Source organism: Pelobates fuscus, chromosome 7 (genome assembly GCF_036172605.1).
Source record: "Pelobates fuscus isolate aPelFus1 chromosome 7, aPelFus1.pri, whole genome shotgun sequence".
Taxonomy (NCBI): Eukaryota; Metazoa; Chordata; class Amphibia; order Anura; family Pelobatidae; genus Pelobates; species Pelobates fuscus.
The window spans coordinates 83821035-83848311 of NC_086323.1; the positions used below are offsets into that span (position 1 = coordinate 83821035).

Below are 27277 nucleotides of genomic sequence, written 5' to 3' on the forward strand. Positions count from 1 at the left end.
CCAAAGGAGAGAGAGATATTCAAATGTGGTGAAGGATGTCACCTCCATCTCAATTTCCCTGATTTTAAGGTGTTCTTTAAAGATAATCGCAATCCCCCCGCCTCTTCTTGTGGCCCGATTACACATAAGTATGTGATATCCAGGGGGGGCCAATTCATCAAGACGCGGTGGGGTTGAGGGAGAAAACCATGTTTCTGTTAAAAACAAAAAATCAAGGTTGTTATCCTTAATTACAATATTAATGGCCTCAGCGTTCTTAATTGCTGAGCGGGCATTCAATAGAGCACCCTTAAAAGACGGGCCAAGATTGGCGCACCCCATAGGAAAGCATTGAAAATTAATTTCAATGCTTCCCTATAGAGAATAGAGCGACGCTGGAGGTCCTCACACAGCGTGAGGACGTCCAGCGACGCTCTAGCACAAATAATCTGTGCTATGATGCAGGAAGTGACCTCTAGTGGCTGTCTAGTAGACAGCCACTAGGGGAGGACTTAACCCTGCAAGGTAATTATTGCAGTTTATAAAAAACTGCAATAATTACACTTGCAGGGTTAAGGGGGTGGGAGTTGGCACCCAGACCACTCCAATGAGCAGAAGTGGTCTGGGTGCCTGGAGTGTCCCTTTAAGGGTAGTGGGAGTTGGCACCCAGACCACTCCAATGGGCAGAAGTGGTCTGGGTGCCTACAGTGTCCCTTTAACATATTGATTTTATTGTCAGGCGGGCGGACAAATAAGGAGCAGCCTCATGGGGTTTGAAGGAGCGGAGGTTTGTGGGTATCAGGTCGGGTTTTGCAGAGGCAGCGCAAGCAAGGTGTTAGGCGCAGGGCAGCGCATGCAGATTGTTCGGCTGAAGCTCGCACTCAGGGTTGGTTCCCTGATTGGTTAATTGCGGCGCGAGCCACCTAGCGGCGGGAACCGCCGGGGTATAAATTTAAAGGCGCCAAAATTAATTCACCTCAGCTTGTGTCAGAAAAATATAGGTTGGCTGCTTGTAAGGATTGAGCTGCAGCTCTGCCCACCCTCCATTTTTTCTTTCAGGAGTCCTTTCATGACTTTATTATGGGATATAAGTCATCCTCCTGGGCATCACAGGAGGGTGGGTTTGGTTTATTTGGTTGGAAATATTTATTTATGGCTCCGGGATTCAACGGTCGGAGCCTGTAAATGATTTAGTGATTTGGTTTAAAGTTATGGTTTATTATTATTATTATTGATGTTAAAATTGGAATTGTGAAATCCATAATAAAAGTGAGTCATTCGCCAAATGTTTTTCAATTTATCAAAATAAACAGATTAAAGGAAGAAGTTGTTTTTGTTTTATTTATACTATGTATCATTAAGAATGTGACATTCAAATCCTATTTATACTTTGTTTAACAATTCTGCTTTGGACTTCAGTGTATGTCTTGTGCTTTGTTTTTTCTGCACGGTAAAGGGTTAATTTGGCAGTTGTTTTGCTAAGTTGAATTGAGGCTGCAGCCTCCCTATTTAATGTGATTCCTATATGCTGTGTTCACATTAAGATGGAAGCATTGGTGTCTAAACCAGTCAGTGTACTTTTTCTTTATTATTTGCAAATAAAATGGATTAAGAGTTATTGTGGCAATCTCCTCCCAGTTAGTAATTCTGCTCTACTAAAACCATATAATTAAAGGGACATGCATCACTAAATACATGTTTTTTATTTAATGTAAAGGGCTTGCCCTATTGATCTACTGATTGGAGAATCTATTGAGAATGTTGCTGTGTAACTGCTTTTGAAGTGCTGGTCTAACACATTGCAGCAAACCCCTTTGTGATTCCACTCCTTCGCTATCCAGACTCAGACCCAGCCTCCCACACACCCACCATGAGTGGGCACTCCCATCACTGCTCCATTGGCGAGCTCCAGGATTGTGCTTCCTCTTCCCTGGGATCCACCCCTTGTCCTGAGGCAGGACCTGTGCAGTGCTGGATCACTGATACATTGTATCTCCCCTGAATGGGCTCCTGTCAGGGAAGCTCTGGCTCTGCAGCATGCCGGTTAAAAGCAGGTACAACCTGGTGGACGATGGGCACGACCTGCGGATCCCCCTGCACAATGAGGAGGCTTTCCAGCATGGCATCTGCTTTGAGGCCAAGGTGAGAGCTCAGGCTTCCTGGTGTCATTTCTGCTGTGAGAGGGAGTTGAGACCCATGTCATGGTGTATTCAGGTGACAGATTTCCTCCTGTATATATCTGTGGCAGGGGGCATGACACCCAATGGTGGACAGGTGGGTGTGATGAGGGCATGTTTAGGCGTGAGGTGGTCCATTATGTGTGAGGGTTTTTTTTTTCATATCTTGATTTTATTCAAAATATAAGGAGGTACAACCCGCCAGGCTGCCTTTTGGAGGGACTCCAATTCTTAGAATGGGGTATTGAACGCAGCCTTTACTGTGAATACAAATCCACATGTAGGCAGAAGGCAGGTGCTGGGAGAGAGCCATACCTATGTATTTTGGGGTCACTGACTCCGATCTTGTAATGTTTATAAGTTTGTTACAAGATGCTAACCAATAAAGGGTATGGTTTGAGTGTCTAAACCTGCAATATTACCTATATTGCTTTATTCTTGGGCAGAACAAGCTTTCTACTGATCATTCAGAGTGTGTGTGTGTGTGTGTGTATATATATATATACACACGTGAATAGTTGGGGCTGCACTCTGTCTTTACAAATCTTTATTGGCAACTATTAAAAAATCAACGTGTCAGTCATCTTATGGACTTTCTTAATCTTTTTTTTTAGCAAAAATAGTGCAGCCCTACTATTCAGGTGTTTATCTGCTTGAGCCCTGCATTTGGCATCTGACAGTATAGGGGATTTTCAGCTTGAGTGCAAGGAACCACTTCAAATTATTTGTGTGTGTGTACTATTAGATCATTTTGCTTCACCATTGGAGTATTGCAAAAAGAAAAAGCAGTATTGCAGTGATAGTTTGACAGCAGCTTGAGTGGGACCTACATTAGAGAGTGGCAGTTCCTTCTATAGCTTATTATTTTCATATAACATAGAATTAAGTAGTTATTAAAAAAGGAAAAATTGGGATATTGGCCTTTAAAATAGCAGAGCATGATGGGAGATGAAGTAAAACACTAGGGCAGGCTTCCCCAAATTCCTGTTAGAAATATGTTGGTGAGTTTCAAATAGAGATATTGATCCCCTAGTGCAGGCTTCCCCAAACTCCGGCCCTCCAGATGTTGCTGAACTACAACTCTCATGATTCTCAGCCTATCTATTTAATTCATAGAATCATGGGAGTTGTAGTTCAGCAACATCTGGAGGGCCGGAGTTTGGGGAAGCCTGCACTAGGGGATCAATATCTCTATTTGAAACTCACCAACATATTTCTACCATTTATTTAGGAATATGGATCAATTTTTATCAGAGATAATCTTCACTGCCTACTTGCTAGGGGAGATGTTGGTATAATACAGTATCTAGAGATACTGTAGGCCAGTTTGATAGGAACCAGGTAAGAGCTGCATTTAACGCACAGGTGAGTTAGCGCTGCATTAATATGATTAATGTGGCTTTTTAACACAAACCAACAATTATGACCATGAACAATGAACTCTCCTGGGTGCTTATCCTTCAAATGGTGAATCATAGAGAGTAGGTTCGTATTTTCATTTTTTTTTTTTATTTATTTATTTTTTTTTTTAGAAATTATGCATAATTGGCAAAGTATGGGAAAAGTCTGCAATTCAACTTTATTCCAATTTGTGTAATTTTGATCTAGGTTTTGGAAATTGTTGTTCTGTTTTTAAACTGTTTGCAGTGAAAACAATAAAAGCTCAGTCCAACTTGTCTTGCTCCAAATACCTGTCTGTTAGTACCCCTTTAGTAAAGTGCTACATAATTTGTTGATGCTTTATTATTATTAATAATAATAAAAAAGCACATGTTACTATTTAGAGAATAAACCCTTTGAGATTTTTTACTAAACTGGGAATTAAGGAGGTAATTAAAAATGTAGGCCAAACTGGAAAAACAGTCAAATTCTTCTACATTCTCTCCTTTATTAATTGACTTAAATTTAGCATTCTCCTGGTTAGTACCCAACAGTTGCTGGTATAGTAAATTAACTTGCTAGAGCCAACAATTCAATATGTTAGCACCTATTTAGCATGTAATTTCCTGCGGAATACCTATTTGTAGGGTCTATCAAAAGCTTGTTACAAATGTTCTGCTTCTGAGTTTGAAGTCATGTGAAAACGTGAGACTACTTTGGGGACGCTGAGGTTAAAATCAGAAGTACTTGGAAAGTCGAATCACTTGTAAAACTCTGCTCTCAGTGAAAAGGGGGGTTCAAGGGTACACTATTATTGTCATTTGTGATTAGAATGTTTACATGTACTTATTGAAATACTTTCAGTGCAAATAGTCACATTTCATGTGGTTGTGATGTAAGCATTTAAATGTTGCTCACATTTTTTTCAACTTCCGGCTGGAAGGATCCTTATATAATTTTTCTGACCCTTATGCCTCATTTCCACTGAGCGGAACGGTTCGGGTCGGTACAGTTTGGAAGGGTTAGAATGGTCCAGCCTATTCAGGTGAACGTTTCCACTTTTGCAAGTCGGACCATTTGGGGTTTAGACCAAAAGTCCAGCGTGTAATTTGTCGTCAGCATTGACGTTTTCCTCTCCGCCAATCAATGGATTGTATAGTGTGACGCTAGTAGCTCCGCCCTAACCGTACCATACCATTTCCTATGGCCCTACATCTGAAGGAGGACCAGGAATGGTGCGGTTCGGTTGTATGGCAATTTCCTTCCAGTGTCTGCTGCCATTTCGAAATGCCCAGTTTTTCTACTGTCTGCATTTCTTCATTTCTACCTATTCAATTGAATTGTATTTTTGCCCTTCTATTTTTGCATTGCTGCATTGGGGTTTTGTTCTTCAGTAGTGTGTGATTGTGTCTGAGTACTTTGCCACTGCTCTAGGCCCATACTTGTATCCCACCGAGCTGCCATGTCTTGCCACACTCCTTATCAGTGTAAGGTTGCTTTAGATATTGTGTTGCCTCTTTCATTCATCCAGTTGTTGGTTAAGGACCATTGCCAGATGTCCTGTATCTTTTGTAACTGCTACATGTTAACACAACCTGTAAAGTTGAAGAAGATCACAGACTCTTTAAAATGTTGGCCTTACTTACTGAAACGAAAGGTCTCCAATTTATCAAACCACAGCACCACTCCCTGACGTCTGCACTTTGAGACCAAATTCTGGGCCTCCATGCTAGCAATTAAAGTTATTTTAGTTTTTGTATTTTAGTCAAATTACATAAATATATCCCAGTAATGAAAAGGTTTACAGATCCTCCAACCTGTAGGAGGCAGATTTATATTTCTGATTACTTTGCTATATCTGTAGGGAAATGCTTACATTCCTTGAGGAGGGGTTTCATTTGTGTGTGGAGGGGGGGTAGGGTGGGGGATGATTGTTGGTGATGTTGCAGCTGTTGCTGGTCTGGGTTAGCATAAGAACAAAGTGCCTTATCTGTAGCAGGTTACCTGACATACTACATTCTATTCATATATCTTTCTTGATTTACAAAGGCTCCATAATTCTAATGTGTGACAGATATCCTTATCTGCTAATGCATTGCTATGTAATCCTGCCTCTTATTACAGGAAGATGACAGCTGACTAGTCTCTGTGAACACATTCCATTAAGCAGAGTTTTTTTTTCCCTTTTCATAAATATCTCCACGCAGTCATTTGGACCTTGAACTGGATGACAATGGCATATCACGCACCTATGATTTCTAAAGCTTGCTCAGCATTGGGGTTGACAAGGGATCACAGAATGTAGGGGCCCTGCTGAAACAAGTTAGGAGCCAAACTGATAAAACAAGGATGATGTAATAAATGTATTTATTTATTTCGCTCCCTACATCCCTCGTGTGTTTCTGATGGAATAAATACAACTAGGTATCATATGTTATTAATTTTATTAGTAATATAGTCGTAACATCCAGCACCAGTTTCAGTGAGATATAAAACTGTAAATAATTGATAATAAAATTAAACCGAAACAAGAAGTGAAGCTCAAATGAGCTTATTTTGCTTTAAATAAAAGGTCTCTCTATTGTGACAGACCCTTACAGATTGAGAGAACCAGTGCTGCCAGTACAAGCTTTCAGTCTGATCATTTGTGATATAACTACTGTGGACCTCACTTGGTGTTTTTGAATGATGCAGCAATAGGGTGCCTGCTTCTGGCCGAAACTGCAGAAATGAAAAGAATATAGCTGCAACACTGATCTGTCAAATTAGACAAATTATTTTTTTTTTTCTGCCATTAGCAGTGGACCTGGTAACTTTTCAACCAGTTATGATCTCTCTCAAGACTCTAAACTGGACAATACTCTGCCTGGTTCTTTTTCAACATACTTTATTACTTTCTGATCAGATGTTAGCCAAAAAGATGCAAACAATTATTAAAATAAATGTCCCTTTTAGGGTGTTTGAAATAATTTGCAGTTAGATTTCCTGTCTTCTTCCTTGCAATAGCCTATGTCCTAGTATAGGACCTCCTGATTGGCATCTCATTTCCTGTCATTTTCAAATTTTATTTTTTATGAGTTGGTTGGAAACCAAAAGGTGTAGCGTACATGGGCTTAACAATTTCTGATCTTTCAGCACATCCTTCAGTGGAAATTTGGATCTGTTTTCATCCAGTTGTATTCATTGATGGGCAATGAAGGCACTTACACAAGCCTGTGTGGACCTCTCATTGGACAGCTTCAACCCAGATATCAGTAGAATTTGTGTATAATCTAGATGAAAATATTTGTGTATGCGTATGTTCGTGTAGTTTTTTTTTTATGTGTATAAGGGGCTGATTTAATGTATTGTGTGGTAGGTAGGTGTGTGTGTTTCTCATCAGTTGGTTCATAAGCATTGCTTCACATATGTGGACTTGATCGTGCATTGGCATTCCACTGGTATAATTTATACCTTTTTTGTATTCATTGTGCATTAAAATAGAACAGAGCCTAAGGGCTACATTCTATTTTTATTTTTATATTGCTGGTCTGCAGCTTGCATTTTCCCATCATTTTATAATGGCAGCGGGCGACAGGTTTCTAAATCCTTCATGGTCTGTTTCATAAGTGAATGATAGGTTTCTTTATCTGAATAAATTAACTTGTGACCAAGGTGGGGATCTTTGCACTCTAGTAAATTCTTCTCCGTCTGCCCCAATATTCACACAAAATCTTTAAATTATACTGAAACGATTCTGTTGGTGTTGTTTGTCCACTGTTTGGTTAGGTTTGCATTTGAACATGGATGTTATTGACATGTTCTCCTGTCTGGTCACTAACCTGCTCCTATCCTACGTGTTCTGCCCCATCCAGCCTGGGCACGTCTGCTGTCTATCTCCCAGGAAATTAAAATGGAAACTCTATTGTTTAGTGCAGTGTCTTGGTTGCATCCTAAATAAAAGTCCAAATCCCTGAAGAAATAAACATAGTGAATCACAGTAGCAACTCTGCCAAGCAAATATAAAGGAAGTTCTAGGGCAAGTGTGGGATTACAGGATTTGGATTGCTACTTGCTAGTAACTTTGTTATTCACTTACAGGAAATTCTTTTGACTCTTTTTTTCATTGAATTCCATAGTTTAGTAGAGAATATGATGTTTCTTAAGGATGTTCATGAATAGAACTGGGTCCCATGGTCTGGTCTCCCCTTCAAATCAAATGTGCTCATGTTTTGGATGGAATTTGACACAGTTGGCCAATGAATTCCATCCAGATATGGGTGTAATTGATTTAACTATAATGCTAATCTAGAAGTTCCACACGTGCAATATCAGAGACAAATAAATGTAATAGTTAAAATATAACATATTTCATGAAAATATCAAAGTTATAACATAAGTACACGTCCACAATAACTGAAATGTCCTTTACACTTATAAAGAGACAAACAATGCAGTGCCCATATGGAGTAAAATAAAGTGGTAATCTGTGATAAAAGGCTCTTAAAAGAGGTGGATTGCAATACAATACAATACACAATAAAGTGGTAGCAGCTCACACTCCAAAAATAGGCACTCTCCAACCTATTAACAATCAAGTGTGTACAAAAAACGCTATTGTGCAAATAAATGCCTAATAGTGCAGAAAATGTGGAGCGCTTTAACAATAAAAAGAACACTTACTCCTGTGGTACTCAGGAGGTATATGAAGATAATCAAAAAGTCCTTGTGTGTCCACGGTAGGTAAACAACCTCAGAAATGGAGACAGAGAAGGGAAGCAGTGCTAACCCTGGTGTAGAAATCCTTGGTATAATAGGTGAGAAGCTAATTGTTACCAACATTTGACCACCTATTATACCAAGGATTTCTACACCAGGGTTAGCACTGCTTCCCTTCTCTGTCTTTGCGCTCCACATTTTTTGCACAATAGCGTTTTTAGTGCCCATATGGAGCATAATAGCTAAATGACACAACTTCCACCTTCAGAATATGTAATTAAACCCGTTTTTGAAGACACCAGGTTTGTTTTCCCTTGTGATATTGGCCTATCTAGATTAGCATGGGGAGATGAATTATGAAATCATGGATTAGGCGCAGTGTTAAGACCAGCTAAATTACAGGCTGAAAACGTTTTTTTATTTTGGACTGTAACCAATGTGATAACTGTTGCATGAAAATGGCTAATAATCAGAAAATATTATCGCTAGGTTACTATGCTGTATTGTAGGGATTGACCATTATAATTTTTCCAGGAAAAAAAAAGTTTTGAAAAAGCAACACAATTTTTACAGAAATCTGGCATTAACTAAACACCCTAACAACAATGACACTCCTGTCACTCTCAGTGAGATTCCAGCATGCACAGTGCTGTTAGAGACCGGAATATGATTTCTACCACTCTCGTGCAGGGAGGCCAGTGCATTACAGTAGATTATTCACGGTCTTCGCTTCAGCTGAGCTCTTCATATGGTGACTCACGGGGAGGGCTTGACGTGAGGTGCCTCATTGGCTGGAGTTTCGGGATTCAGAAGTTTGCGTGCAGTGACTGGGAGAGGTAAGTAAGTTATCAGTAAATAACAAGACCAATACTCCATATTGGAAATTAACAAGATATCCACTATTATAATCAGCGGAACCGATAATCGGTCTATCCCTACTCTACCAACTGGCCCAAGTTGGAAAAGTTTTCCCATTTATCTGTTATTTTGTTTTTGAGTTTTTTTTGTTTGTTTTTTTAAATTAAATAATTAGCAATTCCCAGGTGAATTCCTGACAACTCAAGGTTTTGTGAGTAACTCTTGCAGTATCAGAAAAGTCTTAAATTTGAAGCAAATATTTTTATTTTAAGGAAAACTAATACCCAATTTTTAGTTGGCTGTCTTTATCTCCAATGAGATGGTTTCCTCTTTAAAAGGAGAGCAAATGGTTATTGATACTTTTTGTTACGGGGCTGAGTTAAGATTCTGTATAAATAAAGTGTTGGGAAGATAAGACTATGGCCGTGTTCTGATACATTGACAAATTGAGAATTAACATCTGAGCGAATCACCCTCTTGGAATACAAAAATATTACATATATTATGAAGGTTCAATGTTTGTACAATAGGTTACATCTGGTACCATAAAATAACCACACATCCCTTGACCATTATACAACCTTATAGAGGTATTATTTGAACAAATTACTCCCACATAATGGCTTTACATACTATTACTCAAAATGACTCTTTCTATTGCTCAAGAGTCTTTTTCTACTACCCCCCCCCCCCCCCCCCAGTATCAGATTTTCCTTAAATGCTCAAACACCAGGATGATATCAAGCAATTTCTATGGCTCCCTCAATTACCACATCTAAAAATAATTGAACATTAGGTTAGATCTTGAGTGCAGGGCATTCAAATAATTTCTTATTGAAAAGTGGTTTGGGATATTCTACCTTAAATCCGACCTTTCTCCTGTCTCCCGTTCAGTTGTTTATGGGATACATTTATTGCTCCTCATAAAACTGGAGGACAAGGCTAGCGATCATAAGATGAACCAAAAACATATATAGTATCTAGTAAAAGCTAGGAACTTTGCAATTTCATTTGAGATCCAATTTAGAGTTACACCAGATTATTACTTTCTCACGTGCTGTCTTTGGATAGAAAATACTGTTTGCTAGGACAGGGAAGGAATACACAGGTTTTAAGTGTCCATTTTTATTTTAAATGTTTGGTATAATTTGTTTGCAATGTTAAGTGTATGTGCTGTGCCTGTTTGTGTTCATAATATATTTTCCTTTTTAAATTCTGTCTTTGTCATGTGTAAGAATCATGTTACAGAAGAGATCTATATAATAGTATTTGTGATTTTTATATACATTATTCGTAACTTGTGTTTTGGGATTTTCATCTTATTTTGACCAAGGTGACATGGGTGTATTGCAGGAACTCCGTTGAAAATGTATGTATTTATGAAAAGTCACAAATACGACATACAACAGACACATAAAGCAGTTCTGGAAGCTGTAGTGCTTTATAAGTATGGAGTGTTCCTTTAGCTATAACCTTGTGTGAACTTGTGTAGACTTTAACTAATAATACCGGTTGTACAATGATGATGTATTTGTGTATTTCTCAGTAGGCTTTAAGGAGCAATTTTTCTTCCCCAGCACAAATGCTCCTTGTCATGTACTTTTACTTTATGCTCTGTCTTTCATAACTGCAACATTTTTAAGCAGTGTGATATATATTATTATTTTTTTTTTTTTATTATTATTATTTTTTTAATTTTTTTTTTTACTTCTGATGCGGGAGCCAAGTTTATTCCCTTCTGTGAACAATGGAAGGTGTGTTTGCTTGCATATGACACTTGTCCACACATTCTGTGTCTGTCAATACAGTATGCATAATAAATTCATGACATAATGTGTGTGTTTTTCAGTATATTGGCAGCTTGGATGTCCCACGACCCAACAGCCGAGTGGAAATTGTTGCAGCCATGCGACGGATACGAGTAAGTGACTGCCTGATCTCCATAAACCTTATATTTTACCCAGGTGAACCAGACCCTGTGGGCATGTTTACAAAAATCTAAATTGTCGCGGTATATTTACTAAACTGTAAATGTGTTTATGCCAAATGTCATTTATTATTCTTGTATGGCCTAAATGTTGTCAAGTATTTAACTTACCGCTAATTACTGTTTAGTGAATAAATTAAACTGTGATCCGTTTTTAAAGGATACATCACAATCATTCGCAGAGCATGTATCTATGAGAGAACTTTGAATCAAGAAACTTTTACAAATCTTTTAATGCATGGTTTGCTCTACTCACTTCTGTCAAACCACTTCATGGTTTTGTGCTCTAACACAAAACAAGGGCATTGGTCTGTGTATTTTGAGTGTAAGTTGTGTATGAACATGTATGAGGGCTAGCAATGTCACTGAACATTGCAGGGAATTCAAAGTGACTTGTAAAGTTTATGTCAAAATAACCAATGACTGCTGACTTGGAGTTTTTTTTTTTTTTTTAATAGTTTGGCTATTTTGGCCTTACTTTGAAATACACTTTGAATTCCTGACAATTATGTCTCTAGCAATGAACCCTGTGTATGTTGTGTCAATGGAGGTTAGAAAGGATCGTGTGGATAAATTATGAAAGCGTATATATGTTTGCACAATTTTGCTTTAAAAAAATAAAATAAAAATTAATAAACATTAAGAGTTTTTCTCTTCAAATCAGATGGAGAAAGGGGTTAATTATGGGTGTCTGGGAAAGTTTTTGTCAAACTGATGCCAAAAGGATTTAATCATAGGTGCACGGGCAGGGCCCTCTACGTGTTGTATTGGTCTGTATTGTATTGTCTTTTTTCCCAGTTGTACAGCGCTGTGGAATATGTTGGCGCTTTATAAATACCAGTAATAAATAGGTGTGTAGCTACCATAGCCTGATGGTAACCTCACTACACAGAATTGTAGGAATCATATTGCTTAGAGTGCAATTTTGAAATTGAACCTAAAAAAAAGCATTGATGGTCTTAGAAACTGGTTCTTACTTCCTTGATTCTTGTTTGGCTAAGAATACTTTTTTTATGACTAAAAGAGCGGTCCATTTCCCACAAGATCAGAGAAGGGCATTAACGATGGCTTAATTGTGTACAGCAGCATAGCGCCCACGTGTCCCTATTTTTCTTCCAAACACATCTGTCCATTGTTTATGTTCTAATGTCCCTCTTTTCTATGATCTCCATATTAATAATCACAGTAATGCGTCCTTAAATTATAATGAATGTGTTTTAGAAATCAGTCTGTGTAAGTAACATGTAAAAACAAACACAAGTATTAATGGCGCTTAAAACAGAACAAGGAACAAGGCACTCACTATGATAAAAACACCTTATTTTTGTTTGTATTATCGTGTAACTAACGTGTGTTGTTATTATAATTTCAAGTGACAGAGCAAATGTATACTCACATACTATAATGCTAGGTTATATTCCTACAGATTGTAGCTGTCTTTAGATAGTGAATATTAATTGTAGAAAGATAATGAAGCAGACACAAACCAGGAATACACTTACTTTCGTCTTTTGAACTTGCCTAATACAGATTGCCATTGAACTGACGCCAAAACTCATGACATGTAATTTTCAAATTAAAGGTCCATTCCCCCATTACCATCCTACATTGATATCTGAAAATCCTTTTTGTATGAGGACAGTCTTGGAATATCAGCTGTGACAAAAGGTTAAGTTTAATAAGCTGCGCAAACTCTTGCATGTCTATCTCTTTTTTATTTATTAGGCCACTGCTTTGAAGGAGGGGATCCGGTCGGTGACTGATCTGTATTACATACTTGCATTCATTCATTACTTGGACAGAAGTTGCCAAGTTGTCTAAAATTCACACCTAACATTTTACAGTTTATCCGGCCCTGTGGAAGCCATACTGTTCAGTTCTTGCATTGGGATTCTCACCATTTTTCACCATATTAGCATTCCTTATCAATAGTGATGGAATGTGACGCTCCTAGGGGTAAGAAATGGCAAACCAAAGTCTGACTTGGTACACCGTGGTATAGGGCACCGCAGCCTCTAAATAAATCAAAACGTCAAACAGGACTTATTAGCAACCAGAACACACAAAAAAATGTACGTTTTTGTGTCAAGATACACGACTACGGCTTTTTTCCTATCCTGTTCAACATGTGGATTTTCTGTTTTTAAGCAGTCCAGATCATATCAATTCTCCATAGTGCAAACTAGCAAAGAGCATAATATGAATTTTGGTATATAATGTTTCCCAGACAATAAACACACCAGATTTTGTTTTATTATGATCAGCACAGCACACATTAAGTTCTTTTCTATTCATTAGACTATCTCATCACTATTTTCATAGCTTGATTTAAGTTTCTAGTTTCATCATGTGACTGGCTGTTGTATTCATCAGCTACCATTTACAGATTAGGTATCATGTGATACAGATAGCTGTGTCCACCTACTACCGTTCACAGCAAAAGGACATTAACCAATAATTTAAACAAAAGCTGACATGTTCTCAGGGGTAGCTAACACGTCATCCAGTCTGATTTCCCCTAAATCTGATTTATTTAGTCATTATATTTGTACAGCACTTATAAGTCCCTCAATAATAAATATAAATGATTGAAAAGATCAGTAATACAAGGTCATTTTTCAATATCTTATATGTATATAAGCATCATCACTGCTATAATATTTATATTGTGCATGATACAAAGTTTCTTGGTGGGAAAGCATTCAGTTTTGAAATATGTTGTTTACTTTTCTACATATAGTCTAACCTTTGACTGATGTCATTTGGTTGAAGACAAACAGATGCTGACCAACGGTTTGGCTGAGGGCACTGGGGATTACTGTTTCTTTGACATCTAAATATAGACTATAGTCAGACATCAGCTGGGTAATCACAGGTTAATCCTAACTTGCCATGGACTGTTCATTATCATAAGAGACTGTACAAGAGTGGGCAAATAAGATATATCCATTGTACAGGAAGCATAAGGATTATAATTTAGGCTAAAAGTGCCAAATAAAAGCTAATCCTGTATTTTAGGAATATAGTTTGTGTCGGAGGGGTGGGGGGTTGGAAAGGGGGTCTTATTGGTAACCATCTTCAAACAAATAATACATTAAAACCCAGAGTGTCTGTTTTTGTCAGAACCCCAGGAATAGGCTTTTGGAAAATGCAGTTCACAGATATCATGGGTACCAAGTTCAGAAATCATGGTTAGAGTTGATTGTCCATTCCACTGTCCTTTCTTGCCTTGACTACTGTAATCCGCTTCTCAGTGGTCTTACATGCTCCCAATTTGCATCGTAACAGTCCATAATGAATGCGGCGGCAAGGTTCATCTTCCTCTCCGCCCACGCCTCACCCTTCTGTCAGTCCCTACATTGGCTTTGTGTAAGATATAGGGCTCAGTTTAAAATTATAGTTCTTGCTTTCAAATCTCTACATAATGCTGCTCCCACCTATCTAGCCTCCCTAAAACACAAGTATGTCCCGTCTAGGCCCTTACGCTCTGCTGAAGACTTACGTCTATCTTCTGTCCGTACTCCCACCTCTAATGCTCGCCTTCAACACTTCTCGAGGGCTGCACCGTTCCTGTGGAACTCACTTCCCTCCTCCGTTAGATGCTCACCCAGTCTCCACTCCTTCAAAAAATCATTAAAAAAAACACTTCTTCTTCATAAAAGAGTATCAATTAAACTGTTAATAGCTCCCGACTGATTCCTCTCTTGCAACTGTCACTAGTCTAATACTATCCTTACCTTTTGTGTAATTTTACCCCACTCCCTCTAGCATGTAAGCTCATTGAGCAGGGCCCTCAACCCCTCTGTTCCTGTGTGTCCAACTTGTCTGGGTGGACGAACAAACGTAGTTGTAACCACTGTAAAGCGCTGCAAAATTGTAGATTATGCTAGCTTTAGTGTACCTATAATCTTAATTTTATAACATGACAGGAGGCTTCATATTTGCTTAAGTCTCTCTTTACTAGAACTCCACAGCAGTAAAAAAACACAGAGAGTTAAACAACCAATCAGAAAATAGTAAGGAGACCATATAACTCCCTTCCCAGCATTCCATTTCCTCTTTCTAACTGCGACAACAAATAAAGTAAGGAAAAGCATAACACAATAAACAGAAGGTCCATCTTGACATAGATAACGATCCATGCAGAAACTGTTCAACCGAAACGAGGACTTGAACTTGACCTCATCTTGATAACTTTACACTGAAACGAGAAAAAGACAGTCGAAAGGGGTGATTAGCCAATGAAGTGTACTTCTAAAATCATGTAGCCACCCAACACAATATGAAAAAGCCAACCACCAAGTCTATCGGGCCCGCCCCCGAATTCGAAAATACCGAAATAACCACTATTGAAACTGAACGGTATAGTAATTCTTTATTCAACAAACATACAATAACCAAGAAAAAACCAAGGGTCGGGAAAGGAAAAAGGGTGGGAAATATTCGCCTCCTGTCATTAATAAAATTAAGATTATAGGTACACTAAAGCTAGCATAAAATACAATTTTATAACATGACAGGAGGCTTCATATTTGCTGTTTTAACGCTCATTCAGAAGAAACAACGATGCATGTTCCGCCGGTCTGAAGTAGAATCTCCGGAAGGTGTCCTCTCGAGACCAGTCTGCTGAACGTAGAATCTCGGAGAGAGAAGCACCTGCCATCAGTGCTCCAGATGCTGCCGCACCTCTGACTGAGTGAGCACCGAACGACGAATCCACACCGGCCAAGGACAGGAGCCATCTGATCCAGCGAGCCAGGGTAACGGTCGAAACCGGTTTATGGGGGCGAACGTAGGAGATCAACAGCTGTCCTGATTGAGAGGGTCGAAGCGGCTTGGTAACATCCACATAACGAGACAGGGTAGAAACTACACAGAGCCTAGGGGCTTCTCGAAAAAATGGGTAGAAGACTGTAGAAGAGTCAGATTTGGTACGCCTTGTAATTGAAAAGGTCACCCCGTCCGGGGAAAAGGAGAAGGCGTTAACATCGAAAGCCCTAACGTCGGAGACCCGACGAAAGGACACCAAACATAACAGAAGCGCAAATTTGGCCGACAGTTGTCGTAGAGGGAGATCCTGATTTTCCGGCCAAGACTGAATGAAATCCAAGACCCGATGAACGTCCCAGAGCGATGTATATTTAGGAGCCGGGGGGCGCGACAGTCTGATCCCTCTCAACAGCCTACATACCAAAGGATCCTGTCCAATCGGCGTCCCTAGGAGAGGGACATGAGCCGCCGAGATGGCCGACCTGGCCACGTTCACTGAGCGATAAGATTTACCCTGAACAAACAGGTATGAAAGGAAATTCAGAACGCTGGGGACAGGTGCTGTAAAGGGATCGACACTCCGTTCCACGCACCAGCGACACCAAACGTTCCAGGCGGATAAATAACATCTTCTCGTGCCCGGGGCCCACGAGTCCCATAGGAGGTCCCTAGCCGATTCCGATAGGTCCTCGACCCTCCAGGAGCCCCGGAAAGAGTCCAAGCCACCAAACGGAGGTGGCCCTCCAGAACGAGGGGGTGATGATTGCCTTGAGTGTCTGACAGGAGTGTCGGCAGTGCCGGGAGAAGGAGCGGATGTTGACAAGACAGCTCCAACAGTTCCGGGAACCAGGCCTGGCCCTGCCACAGAGGAGCCAGCAATACTAACGACACTCTTTGACGTCGTAGCTGAAGTAGTACCCTGGGTATCATAGTGAAGGGCGGAAAAGCATAGGCTCCCAGTGACGGCCAGTCTTGAAGGAAGGCGTCCACCGCCGTGCACGTCGGGTCCGGGAGCCAGCTGAAGTACCTCGGGACCTGGAAGTTCGTTCTGGATGCGAACAGGTCCACCGTGAAAGGGCCCCTCCGTCGCGCCACCTCGAGGAAAACTTGCCGATGCAGTCGCCAGTCGCTGGCATCTCTCCAGTGTCTGGAGAACCAGTCTGCCGTCAGGTTCGATACTCCTGGAAGATACTCCGCCTGGAGGGTGATATTGCGCTGAAGGCAAAAGTTGTATATCTCCTTCGTGACTTCCGTCAGGGCTTGAGAACGTGCCCCCCCCAGGCGGTTGATATACTGCACCGCCGAGATATTGTCCATCCTCAGGAGGATGCAGCAATCCGACAGGTGGCCCGCAAGGCTGCGTATAGCAAACGACCCCGCGATCATCTCCAGGCAGTTGATGTGGTATCCTGCCTCCGTGTTCGACCAGGGGCCTCCTGTGGAGGCAGTCGCACAGGTCGCACCCCAGCCCCACAAGCTCGCGTCCGATTCTAGGACAAAGTCTGGGGTCGGCCCGAAAATCGCCTTGCCGTTCCAGGCCGACATGTGTAACAGCCACCACCGGAGCTCGGTCTTGACTTCCTGAGTGAGGGATATTCGCTGGTCGTAAGAGGGCGCCCGGTGTAGGAAGCGCGACTTCAGGCGCTGCATGGCCCTGTAGTGAAGGGGGCCCGGGTAGATGGCTTGGATAGAGGCGGACAGGAGACCCACTATTCGCGCCAGAACCCGGAGAGGAATCGTGACCTGGCGTAGAATCCTTCGAATCTCTTTCCGAATGGCCGTGATCTTCGTCTGGGGAAGTCGTAGGATGCACTGAACCGCATCGATCTCGAAACCCAGAAACTGAACCACCTGCGTTGGTGACAGGGCTGACTTCTCCCGGTTGACCACAAATCCCAGGGATTCGAACAAGGAGACCGTGAAGGCCGTCTGAGATTTCAGCCTGGAGGCGTCCTCGCAGAAGAGAAGCAAGTCGTCCAGGTATATCAGGCAACGAATGCCCCTGGATCGTAGGCATGCGGTCACCGGTTTCAGCAGCTTGGTGAAACACCACGGAGCCGAGCTGAGGCCGAAGGGAAGGCAGGTGAACTGGCAAGGCCTTCCTTCCCAAACGAAACGTAGAAAACGACGATGCTCCGTCGCCACCGGAACGGACAGGTATGCGTCCTTCAGATCCAGGCGAGTGAACCAATCTCCTTGATGCAAGAGGTCCCTTAGTAGATGGATGCCTTCCATCTTGAAGTGGTGGTAAGAAACGAAGGCGTTGAGACTCCTCAGGTTTATAACCGGTCGGAATTCTCCAGACTTCTTCTTGACCAGAAAAATCGAGCTGAAGAAACCGCCGTCGTCCGGAGCCCACTGAACCGCCCCTTTGTCGAAGAGGGTTCGTATCTCGGCGTCCACCAAGGCCTTTGATTCCCTCGACGATACCGGCATCCGGGGGAGGGATTCCTGAACAGGAGGGGAATGGAAGTCTATGACGTAACCCCGGACCGTTTGGAGGATCCATGCGTCCGAGGAGATGTCTTTCCACCTGTCGAGACAAAAACGTAAACGGCCGGCATGCAAATACCTGTGGTAAACATGTGGTGTCATGTGTCTCACCTGATGGCAGTCTGCCCCGACCACGGGCGCGGTTACCTCTGCCGCGGTCCGACCTCCAGGAGGCGAAGGACCCCGGGCGGTAGCTGGGGAAGAAGGATGGAGAGCGGGATCCTCGGTGGCCCGAAGGCCAGAAGCGGCTGGAGGCACGACCCCGCTGCCTACCAGCCCTGCCAAAAACACGTGTAGAGTGGGAACGAAACACCCTCTTTATCGAAGTCTGCGCCTTATTCAGGGTGGTGTAGAGGTTAACATGCCTCTGGAGCTCCTTGATGAAGGGTTCGCCAAATAAAAGGCCCTTGGCCAACGGGCCCAACTCCTTGGAACCCAGCTCCGACAATTTGCCGTCCATGCGCATGAGGACTGCTCTTCTCCGTTCCGTGCACAGGGCCGAGTTGGAGTTGCCCAGCAGGCAAACAGAGCGCAATGCCCAATCCCTGATGGCAGTAGCGTCCAGGGGTGAGCCCTGAGTGACGGCCTCATCCGCCATGGCCAGGATCCGCGATAGCGGTCCGAGCACGTCCAGCACTTTATCCTGTGCGAGGCGGAGGTTGCGCTCGACCCCTTTCTTGGGGTCGCGACCAGTCCGGGTCAAGTAGGTGGAGACCATCGGATCAAATTCGGGTGTTACAGCGACCTTGTCTGGCAAGGTAGGTCTCGGGCATTCAGCCCTCAGCCTCTTTCGAACTGCCCAGTCGAGGGGTCTGCGGACCCAATAGTGGACAAATTGGGCCAGGTGATCAGGCAGAGACCACTCGGGGGACCGGGGGTGCCGGATGTTGCGCGGATCGAAGAGGGGCACGCCTGTGGCATCCAGGAACACGTCCTCCCCCAGAGGGGCGCGTAGGTTCTCCGAGGTGGTCTCGTCGGCATCCTGATGGTATGCCTCCTCCTCCGAATCTTCCCCACCCCACCCGCCCTCGTCCTCCGAGGGGGACTGGTCCGCCCGCCATTCATCCAGGACAGACAGAGGCGCGGGAAGGGTGAAATCGTCCTCCTCTTCGGGGAAGTATCTCGGGCGTGCTGGAGAGGAAGCGGACGTCCGCTTAGGTCGCTTAGCAGGAGCCTTGCCCTTCCGGGCAGTATGCTCAGGGCCTGCACCCTTCCAGTAGCGCTTAGGTGCGCGTGCTTGGCTCCTGTCTGGAGAGTCGGGCTCGGACTCGACCAGCATGCGCTGGGCCTCCGGTGCCTCCCTCTCTTGGGGTGGCTGGGGCATAGCTCGCAAGAGCGCTTTTTCCACTGACGCGGCGACGGCCGCATTGATCATAGCCTGCAAGTTCTCTTGGGTCGAAGCGTCCATTTTTGGGCAGCAGCGTGAGCCTGGAGTAAAAATGACAGGTGAGACCCGGTTAATATGAGAGCAATGTATGAGTGACAACAGTATGGCCCCAGAGGACCCCCGCATAAACTCCCCACTGAATAATATAGGCCAGCAGCCGATGGGGGTTGAGCACGGTCAGAGCCGGCTTCGTAATAGGGCACAGGCAGGGGGTCCGAGCGTAAATATAGTCAGGGCTGGCCGGCAAAGGCACAGGCCCAGCAGGCAGTCTTATGGCACAGACAAGGCAGGCCAATCTTGTGGGCACAGATAAAAAACAGGCCAATCTTATGGGCACAGACAACGCAGGCCAATCTTATGGGCACAGACAAAGCAGGCCAATCTTATGGGCACAGACAAAGCAGGCCAATCTTATGGGCACAGACAAAGCAGGCCAATCTTATGGGCACAGACTCAGCAGGCCAGTATAATGGGCACAGACTCAGCAGGCCAGTATAATGGGCACAGACTCAGCAGGCCAGTATAATGGGCACAGACTCAGCAGGCCAGTATAATGGGCACAGACTCAGCAGGCCAGTATAATGGGCACAGACACAGCAGGCCAGTATAATGGGCACAGACACAGCAGGCCAGAATATGCACTGTGTCAGCAGGCCAATATTGTATGTACAGTCACATGTGCATTAGAAGCAACTGGGTACGTGCTCTCAACAGTATTGTAGGATGAAAAATATACCATGTAAATAAAATGGGGCATACACCTTTAAGGGACACTGAACGCCCTTTACCTTGAGGTGTTAACAGCATACACATATGGGGTAAAGCTGACCAATGTATACAAAAACCCAAATAACTGTTTAGGTAGGTGGATTATATCAGTGAGTTTTGTCCTCAGGCTAAATATAGTACTTAGTCCTGGGACTGTCCATTACTGTACTACACGGGGGAGGAGAGGGGGTTCCCAGACCCCACACAGGCCTGCAGCCGCGGTCTGTGTGAGTGGGAGCCCCCCGCGCCGGCAGAGAAGCAGGGAGCCTGGCGCCGAGAATCAAACGGGCGGGGGAGGGGGCGAGAGCAAGAGCTCCCTTCTCCGCCCGGCGGACACACGCGGTCCGCGGATCGGGGCGGCCGCGAGGTGCGGCCACGTGGTGAAGGTTCCGGTCGGCGGGAGAGCGCTCAGAAACGAGCGCCCCGCGACCGGAGCTGAGGGGAAAAAACCTCACGGACCGCTGGAGACGTACTCCGCGGTCCCGGTGTTCGGGGGGATCGGAGGAGGCAGAACGGGCCAGCCTCCAGAAACCCCCGAGCAGGGAAAAAAGTGTGTCACCAAAGGGAGGAAGAAAAAGGGGACAGTGAGAGAAAACGGGGATAGAGATCCCCAGAGGGATATAACGCCAGACTGAAAGGGAGTCCCCAGATCTTACATGGACAGAACAGTAAAATACATAAAATACATAAACCACATCAAGCACATAAACCCACAATGAGAGTACATGAAGTAAGATAATATCCAATAATAACCCAAAGCCACCAACTAAAAAGCAGGAGGCAGTGGTACTCTGACCTGTTACTGATGCGGAGCAGTAAAGAAAGAGGAAATGGAATGCTGGGAAGGGAGTTATATGGTCTCCTTACTATTTTCTGATTGGTTGTTTAACTCTCTGTGTTTTTTTACTGCTGTGGAGTTCTAGTAAAGAGAGACTTAAGCAAATATGAAGCCTCCTGTCATGTTATAAAATTTGTTGGCGCTATATAAATAACATGATAATAGTTGTATTTTTCTAGCCCCTTTTGAACTGTGACATAAATAATAAATTTGACATGATTTGTAATGGTTATTTTTAACCCCTTAAGGACACGTGACATGTCATGATTCCCTTTTATTCCAGAAGTTTGGTCCTTAAGGGGTTACGGTGTTGTTGACAAGTAGGCAAAGGGACATATATTTAGAAGCCAAAAGGCTTGGGTAGCTCTGGAAGTTTGATTATTTATAAAACAGTGACAGTTATGATATGATAGAAACATTTAAATACATAAAGGGAATCAACACAGTAGAGGAGGAGATTATATTTAAAAGAAGAAAAACTACCACAACAAGAGGACATAGTCTTAAATTAGAGGGGCAAAGGTTTAAAAATATCAGGAAGTATTACTTTACTGAGAGGGTAGTGAATGCATGGAATAGCCTTCCAGCTGAAGTGGTAGAGGTTAACACAGTAAAGGAGTTTAAGCATGCGTGGGATTGGCATAAGGCTATCCTAACTATAAGATAAGGCCAAGGACTAATGAAAGTATTGAGAAGACTGGGAAGACTAGATGGTCCGAATGGTTCTTATCTGCCGTCACTTTCTATGCTTAAATTATAGCGGATTAACAATAAAATTCCAAAATGTATTTTGCAGACGCCAAGATGAAAGAAAAGAAAAAATAATCCTTTTCAACTCCGTGGGAGATTATTTTCCAGTATGGCAGCATGTGCCTGATTGTAGTCATTTGCTAACTTGCTGAATATGAGAATAGAGCTCATGGTGTTATCATCTTTCATATGTCCATGAGAGCAGCTCCCAGAGTTTAGAGGGTTAACCCCTTAAGGACTTCAGACTTGCTAGGCATGTCATATGGGAATTTGAATAACTCATGGTTCTAAAGGAGTTAAACAGAAATACATCTCTAGAATGGTTAATTCTAAACGCTGGGATTTTTGCTAACCTCACAATTTCACTGAGACCGATGTGCCAGATGTTGCATTTATTCCCGGATTAAAGTAATGTCGCTTTAATACACAGTTTTTTTCCAAAGCACGTAGAGCATCAGAAGAGAGCATGAAAATGATCTCCTGCCATTTGACCGTTTTCAGAAGCAGAATCTTTGAGCTTCAATAATGTCGGGAAATACGCCTTTCCTCTAGGTGTCATGGGATTATGAAGCTTGTTGTACAAGTTTATTGCTTCTTCAAATCCTGTGTTCCCCTTCTGGCAATGTGAGCATAGAGCAATACAATGCAATAAGCACTGCTTATCCCTTAACCCTTCGGTCTATCGAAGACGGATGGCTAGTTATCCTGATAAACATAGCATGGTGCTGTATGTAATCTCTGCTCGCTGGAACATCCAGATAAAAACATTGCAAAGACCTTTGTTACTGAATCACAATTTCCTGACACCCCAGCTGCAGTTAGGCAAATTGTATTTAAAGAGACAAAAAGTGGGGGAGAATGAGGACAAGGAGGGGAGGTTATTAAGAGGTGAGGGGTCATGGATCTTGGACCAGCCCTCAGCATTGTTAAGGAATCCTAAGAATTCTTTAGTGTAGGAGTTCTGTGGAATTCATTTAGCAGGGTTGATTAGGGGGGAGTGGGTCACTCTGAGAGGAGGCAGTGTAAGAATTGGATTAATACTGGGTCCTACTCCTCCAGTTCATTTATTTGCTTGTATGGAAAGGGTCAGACGACAGGGTCTGCTGAGGGCCACATGCCAGGAGAGCGGAAAATGATGCTGATAGAACCAAATAACAAATGTAGGCAATGAATAAATGTCCTTGGCAGCTTAAAAAGGTCATATTTCTAGTACATTTCTTACGTGGCAGGGGTGTGTTTGTTTGTTTTTTGTCTGTTGTTGTTTTTTTTTTTTTTCTGCTTGAGTGCAGGTGGATCAAATGTTCTTGTTTGCTATACATTTTAATTTCTACTTGAAATACATCTCATTTGTACTTATCAAGGATTCCCTTTAATATATCCTGCAAATCTCAACATCTAGTGGCTGGGGTATTGTTTTAGATTAAAAAGAAAAATTTAGATTTTTTTTTTTTTTTTTTTTATGTAACTACACTATGTACTTACTAGGGTTTGCTCAGATAAAAGCTATGTATTTAGAAGAGCACAATAGCATTAGTAATTAAAACCTGTATTGCTAACTCTATAGTACCCTTGTTACTAGTTAGATTCCCCCCTTCCCCCACCTATTCTCCAAATTGTCCTTCTTGTGTGGCCTTGACTCTGTGTGGTAGAAACCACCGGTGAGTCCCCAGCAATGAGGCGTACTACTCTTTATTCTCGCTCCAAAGAGCAGTAGCTGGGCCCACAAAACCTCTGGGACCCTGGTGCAGATACAGAGGCTGCACCATCAGTAGTTCTGCCGCTGCCTCCTGACACTTGTGAGATTTAGCAGAGTTGTATTAGTCAGAAGTAGCATCTAGAAGTCAAAGCAGGACACATACAAATCCAAGTACGGTTTGCTTAACCCCTTAAGGACACATGACATGTCTGACACGTCATGATTCCATTTTATTCCAGAAGTTTGGTCCTTAAGGGGTTAAACTGGAGTAGACTGATTTAATACAATAGAAACATAGAATGTGATGGCAGATAAGAACCATTCGGCCCATCTAGTCTGCCCAATTTTCTAAATACTTTCATTAGTCCCTGGCCTTATCTTATAGTTAGGATAGCCTTATACAAACACATTCTAGTTATTTGGTAGCATAATGTAAGCGTTTTATAACCTGTAAAGCGGCTCTAAAGTCCCTTTTCTCCAAATAATTTACTTTTTTTAAAGTATTTGAGGAGAAAAAAGCTAAAGCTGTAAATATATATAATTATACAATATTATAAACCAAAGTTGTGTTCAATGTTAAGACTCCGTATAGGACAATTAGGGCAGGAAGACTGGGTCTGAACCATAACCTTTTCAAGGAACGCATAGTGTTTGAAGTGTCCTTTTTAGAAACTTGTACTGTTAGTAAATCTTAAAACTATTTTACTTTTTTTTTTCACCATTGCGGCACTGCATGATTGAAAAAATAGATTTTCACTCCTATCACCAAGCTGGTCAGTCCTCATTTATTTGTGTTTTTACTTTTTGCAAATGTATACATGTGTGTGTCTGCTTATTTTAGTCCTTGGAGTTGGGAGATATAATTGATCTGAGAATTGGAGGCAGAGCTGTACTAAGCCGGGGTGAAAATTACAGTGTTTTCCGAGGTTTACTGCTGGAGAGTTCCTGTATACTGTGATCTACTGGAGGGGGCTCTGGTACTGTGTACAGAGCTGGTATTTTCCATACATATGAATTCAGTGGTTTCTATGGCAACCAGCACTGTCTACCATGCAGCCCAAAGCGCTTCACACGGTGTCCGAATGAAAAGCTGTTAATTTCCTCTTCCTTTCCATTAACCCTTTAAATACTTTCTGCCTGTGCTAGGTGATCTCAAGGTTTTCAATTTTTTTTTTCCTTCCTCTGATACATACACTGGCATAGCAATAACCTACAGAATTAGAATCCATCTGCTTTAAAAGTCTTTGTGCAGAGGTGGAATTATATAGGAATGGACAAGTGGCGCTCACTGTGTGAGGAATGTGTTGCTCCAGCAACAAGTGAGTCATGAGCACATTCATACATGGAGGAACCCACCTTTTATACCACCATTACCCCACAGATTTACGTCAAGAGGCAGCCATGAATAACATTCACCATGAAAGGTTAATGATTAGATTTTATAGACACTGTAAATCACTGCTGTGTGATTGGTTTTATTTTAACATAGTGTCTTGTGTTTGGTCATATCATTTGTTTCCTTTTCCTTTCTATACAGTTCTTGAGTAGGCATGCAAACATTGAAACAACTGGAATGAATTAAATAAAAAAACATTAGCCATGTAAATGTAACCGTAATCTATATTAAGTGGTGGTAAATTGTAGTGATTTAAGAGTATCGGGTGATACTTTAAATTAGCGCTATTACACAAACTGTCAATTGACATCCAGAAGATCATGGGGTCACAGAGTCTGACTTTAAAGGGACACTATAGTCATCAGAACAACTACAGCTTATTGTATTTGTTCTAGTGAGTGAGTATAAACCCACTCACTCGTTAGATTCCCTCCAGGCTTTTTACAGTAATTTGTTGTTTGGGTTTTTTTTTTGTTTGTTTTTTTTGAGAGAAAATGCAGTGTTTATATTACAGCCTAGGGATACCTCCAGTGGCCACTCCTCAGAATGACACTAGAGGTGCTTCCTGGGGCAGTGCTGCATGGAGACACTGAACTTTCCTCATAGAGATGCATTGGTTCAATCCATCTCTATGAGGATTGGACAGGGTGGTGTTTGACCCTGCCCTTGGTCCCACCCCCTTGGCAGACCATCACTTCTGATGATGGCAGATCAGAGGTAGATAAGCACCAGCAGACTGTAATAAACATAACATTTTACAATATTTAGGAGAGCCAGGGAGGCTTGATGGTGTTTTAACACTATACGTTTGCATTCCTGACCGTATAGTGTTCCTTTAACACTAAGAGTCAACAGTTGGTGGAGGAGCAGGAGGATAAAAGTGCTTTTTATTTGTATTTTGTTTCTCAGGCAGCTGCTTTTCAAAGTAAAAGAAAATATAAATAGTCTGCCAACTTTCTTGGTGTGTGATGGTGAGGGAGAGTCGAGTCCCCTAGGTGAATGTCATAAGGGGTGCTGTACACCCGAATTAGGTAATTTATTTAATACCTGGTTGTGTTGCATGTGTTTGTTTCTATATCAGCAACATGCTGATCATGGGTAGAGAGGAGGAGAAATGACAAAGAAAGGTAGGGATATGTTGAAACTTATATCCCCCATCTCTTTTAGAGTAAGGGTCACCAAGATATAAATTAGGCTCAGATCCCTGTTGTTTCTGGAATCTTGCTGGCTATAAATGGAAACATAACCCTGAACAACTGGTACCCAACAGTTCATATTATATGGTATATCACTAAAAGTGCAAACACCCAAAATAGTTATTGAACATAATCAAGGATTAGAACATTTGGAAGCATTAAGTTCCAAAAAGTGTTGGATTGTCAGATCTCACAGAGTGTGCAAATCTGAGGTTTATCTAGACAAAAAAAATGGCAGTCAAATTTCTCCTTGGACCAAGAGCTGTTACCCACATATTGAAAATGATATCCCTGAATATTATGTTTTTGCAAGTATTCATCCTGTTGCTGTTTAAAAATCTATACAAACTCTGATGAAACCACATTTTCAGGCAGCGAATTCCACATTCTAATTATTCTTACTTTAAACAACCCTTCCTTTTGCCTTAGACTAAATCTATTTTCTTCCAGAATGTGTGACCTTGTATCCTATGTATATATTGTGTATCAATATTGTTTTTGTATTGTATTGTTTTGTATTGTTTTTGTATTTTATTGTACCCGAATTTATCAATGCAATGTTTTGTGAAACCAGGACATACTTGAAAATGAGAGAAATCTCAATGTATTTTTCCTGGTAAAATATTTTATAAATAATGTATAGTCCTGTCAATGATTAGATTTTCAGACAATAGTTTGTAATGACAAACAATGAAGCTGTAAACTTAAGAGTATCGTTGGGTAAACCCACCTTATTGGTGTTATCCTTGTGACTTTCCAATAGTCGGTTTACGTGTAAAATAAAAAATGTAAACTGCGGTGTTTGAAGGCTGCATCACCACATGACTTCCACGTTGTTTGTTCTCTTGGTCTGCTTTGCTGAGAACTTTTTTCGTTTGTCTAACACTATATGCAGTGTGTTAAA

At 42.1% G+C, this 27277-nt stretch overlaps 1 protein-coding gene across 5 annotated transcripts in view; it reads left to right on the forward strand.

Moving 5' to 3' along the window:
- The first annotated feature begins 1904 nt into the window (after window positions 1-1904).
- The window catches only part of LOC134567966 (carboxyl-terminal PDZ ligand of neuronal nitric oxide synthase protein-like), a 101554-nt gene continuing 76181 nt past the window's right edge, over window positions 1905-27277 (forward strand). For all 5 annotated transcript variants that reach the window (XM_063426149.1, XM_063426150.1, XM_063426151.1 and 2 more), the window contains exons 1-2: window positions 1905-2121; window positions 10942-11013. In XM_063426149.1, the coding sequence (XP_063282219.1) occupies window positions 2017-2121; window positions 10942-11013 (177 nt within the window). In that variant the 5' untranslated portion in view covers window positions 1905-2016. The remainder of the gene's footprint in view (window positions 2122-10941; window positions 11014-27277) is intronic.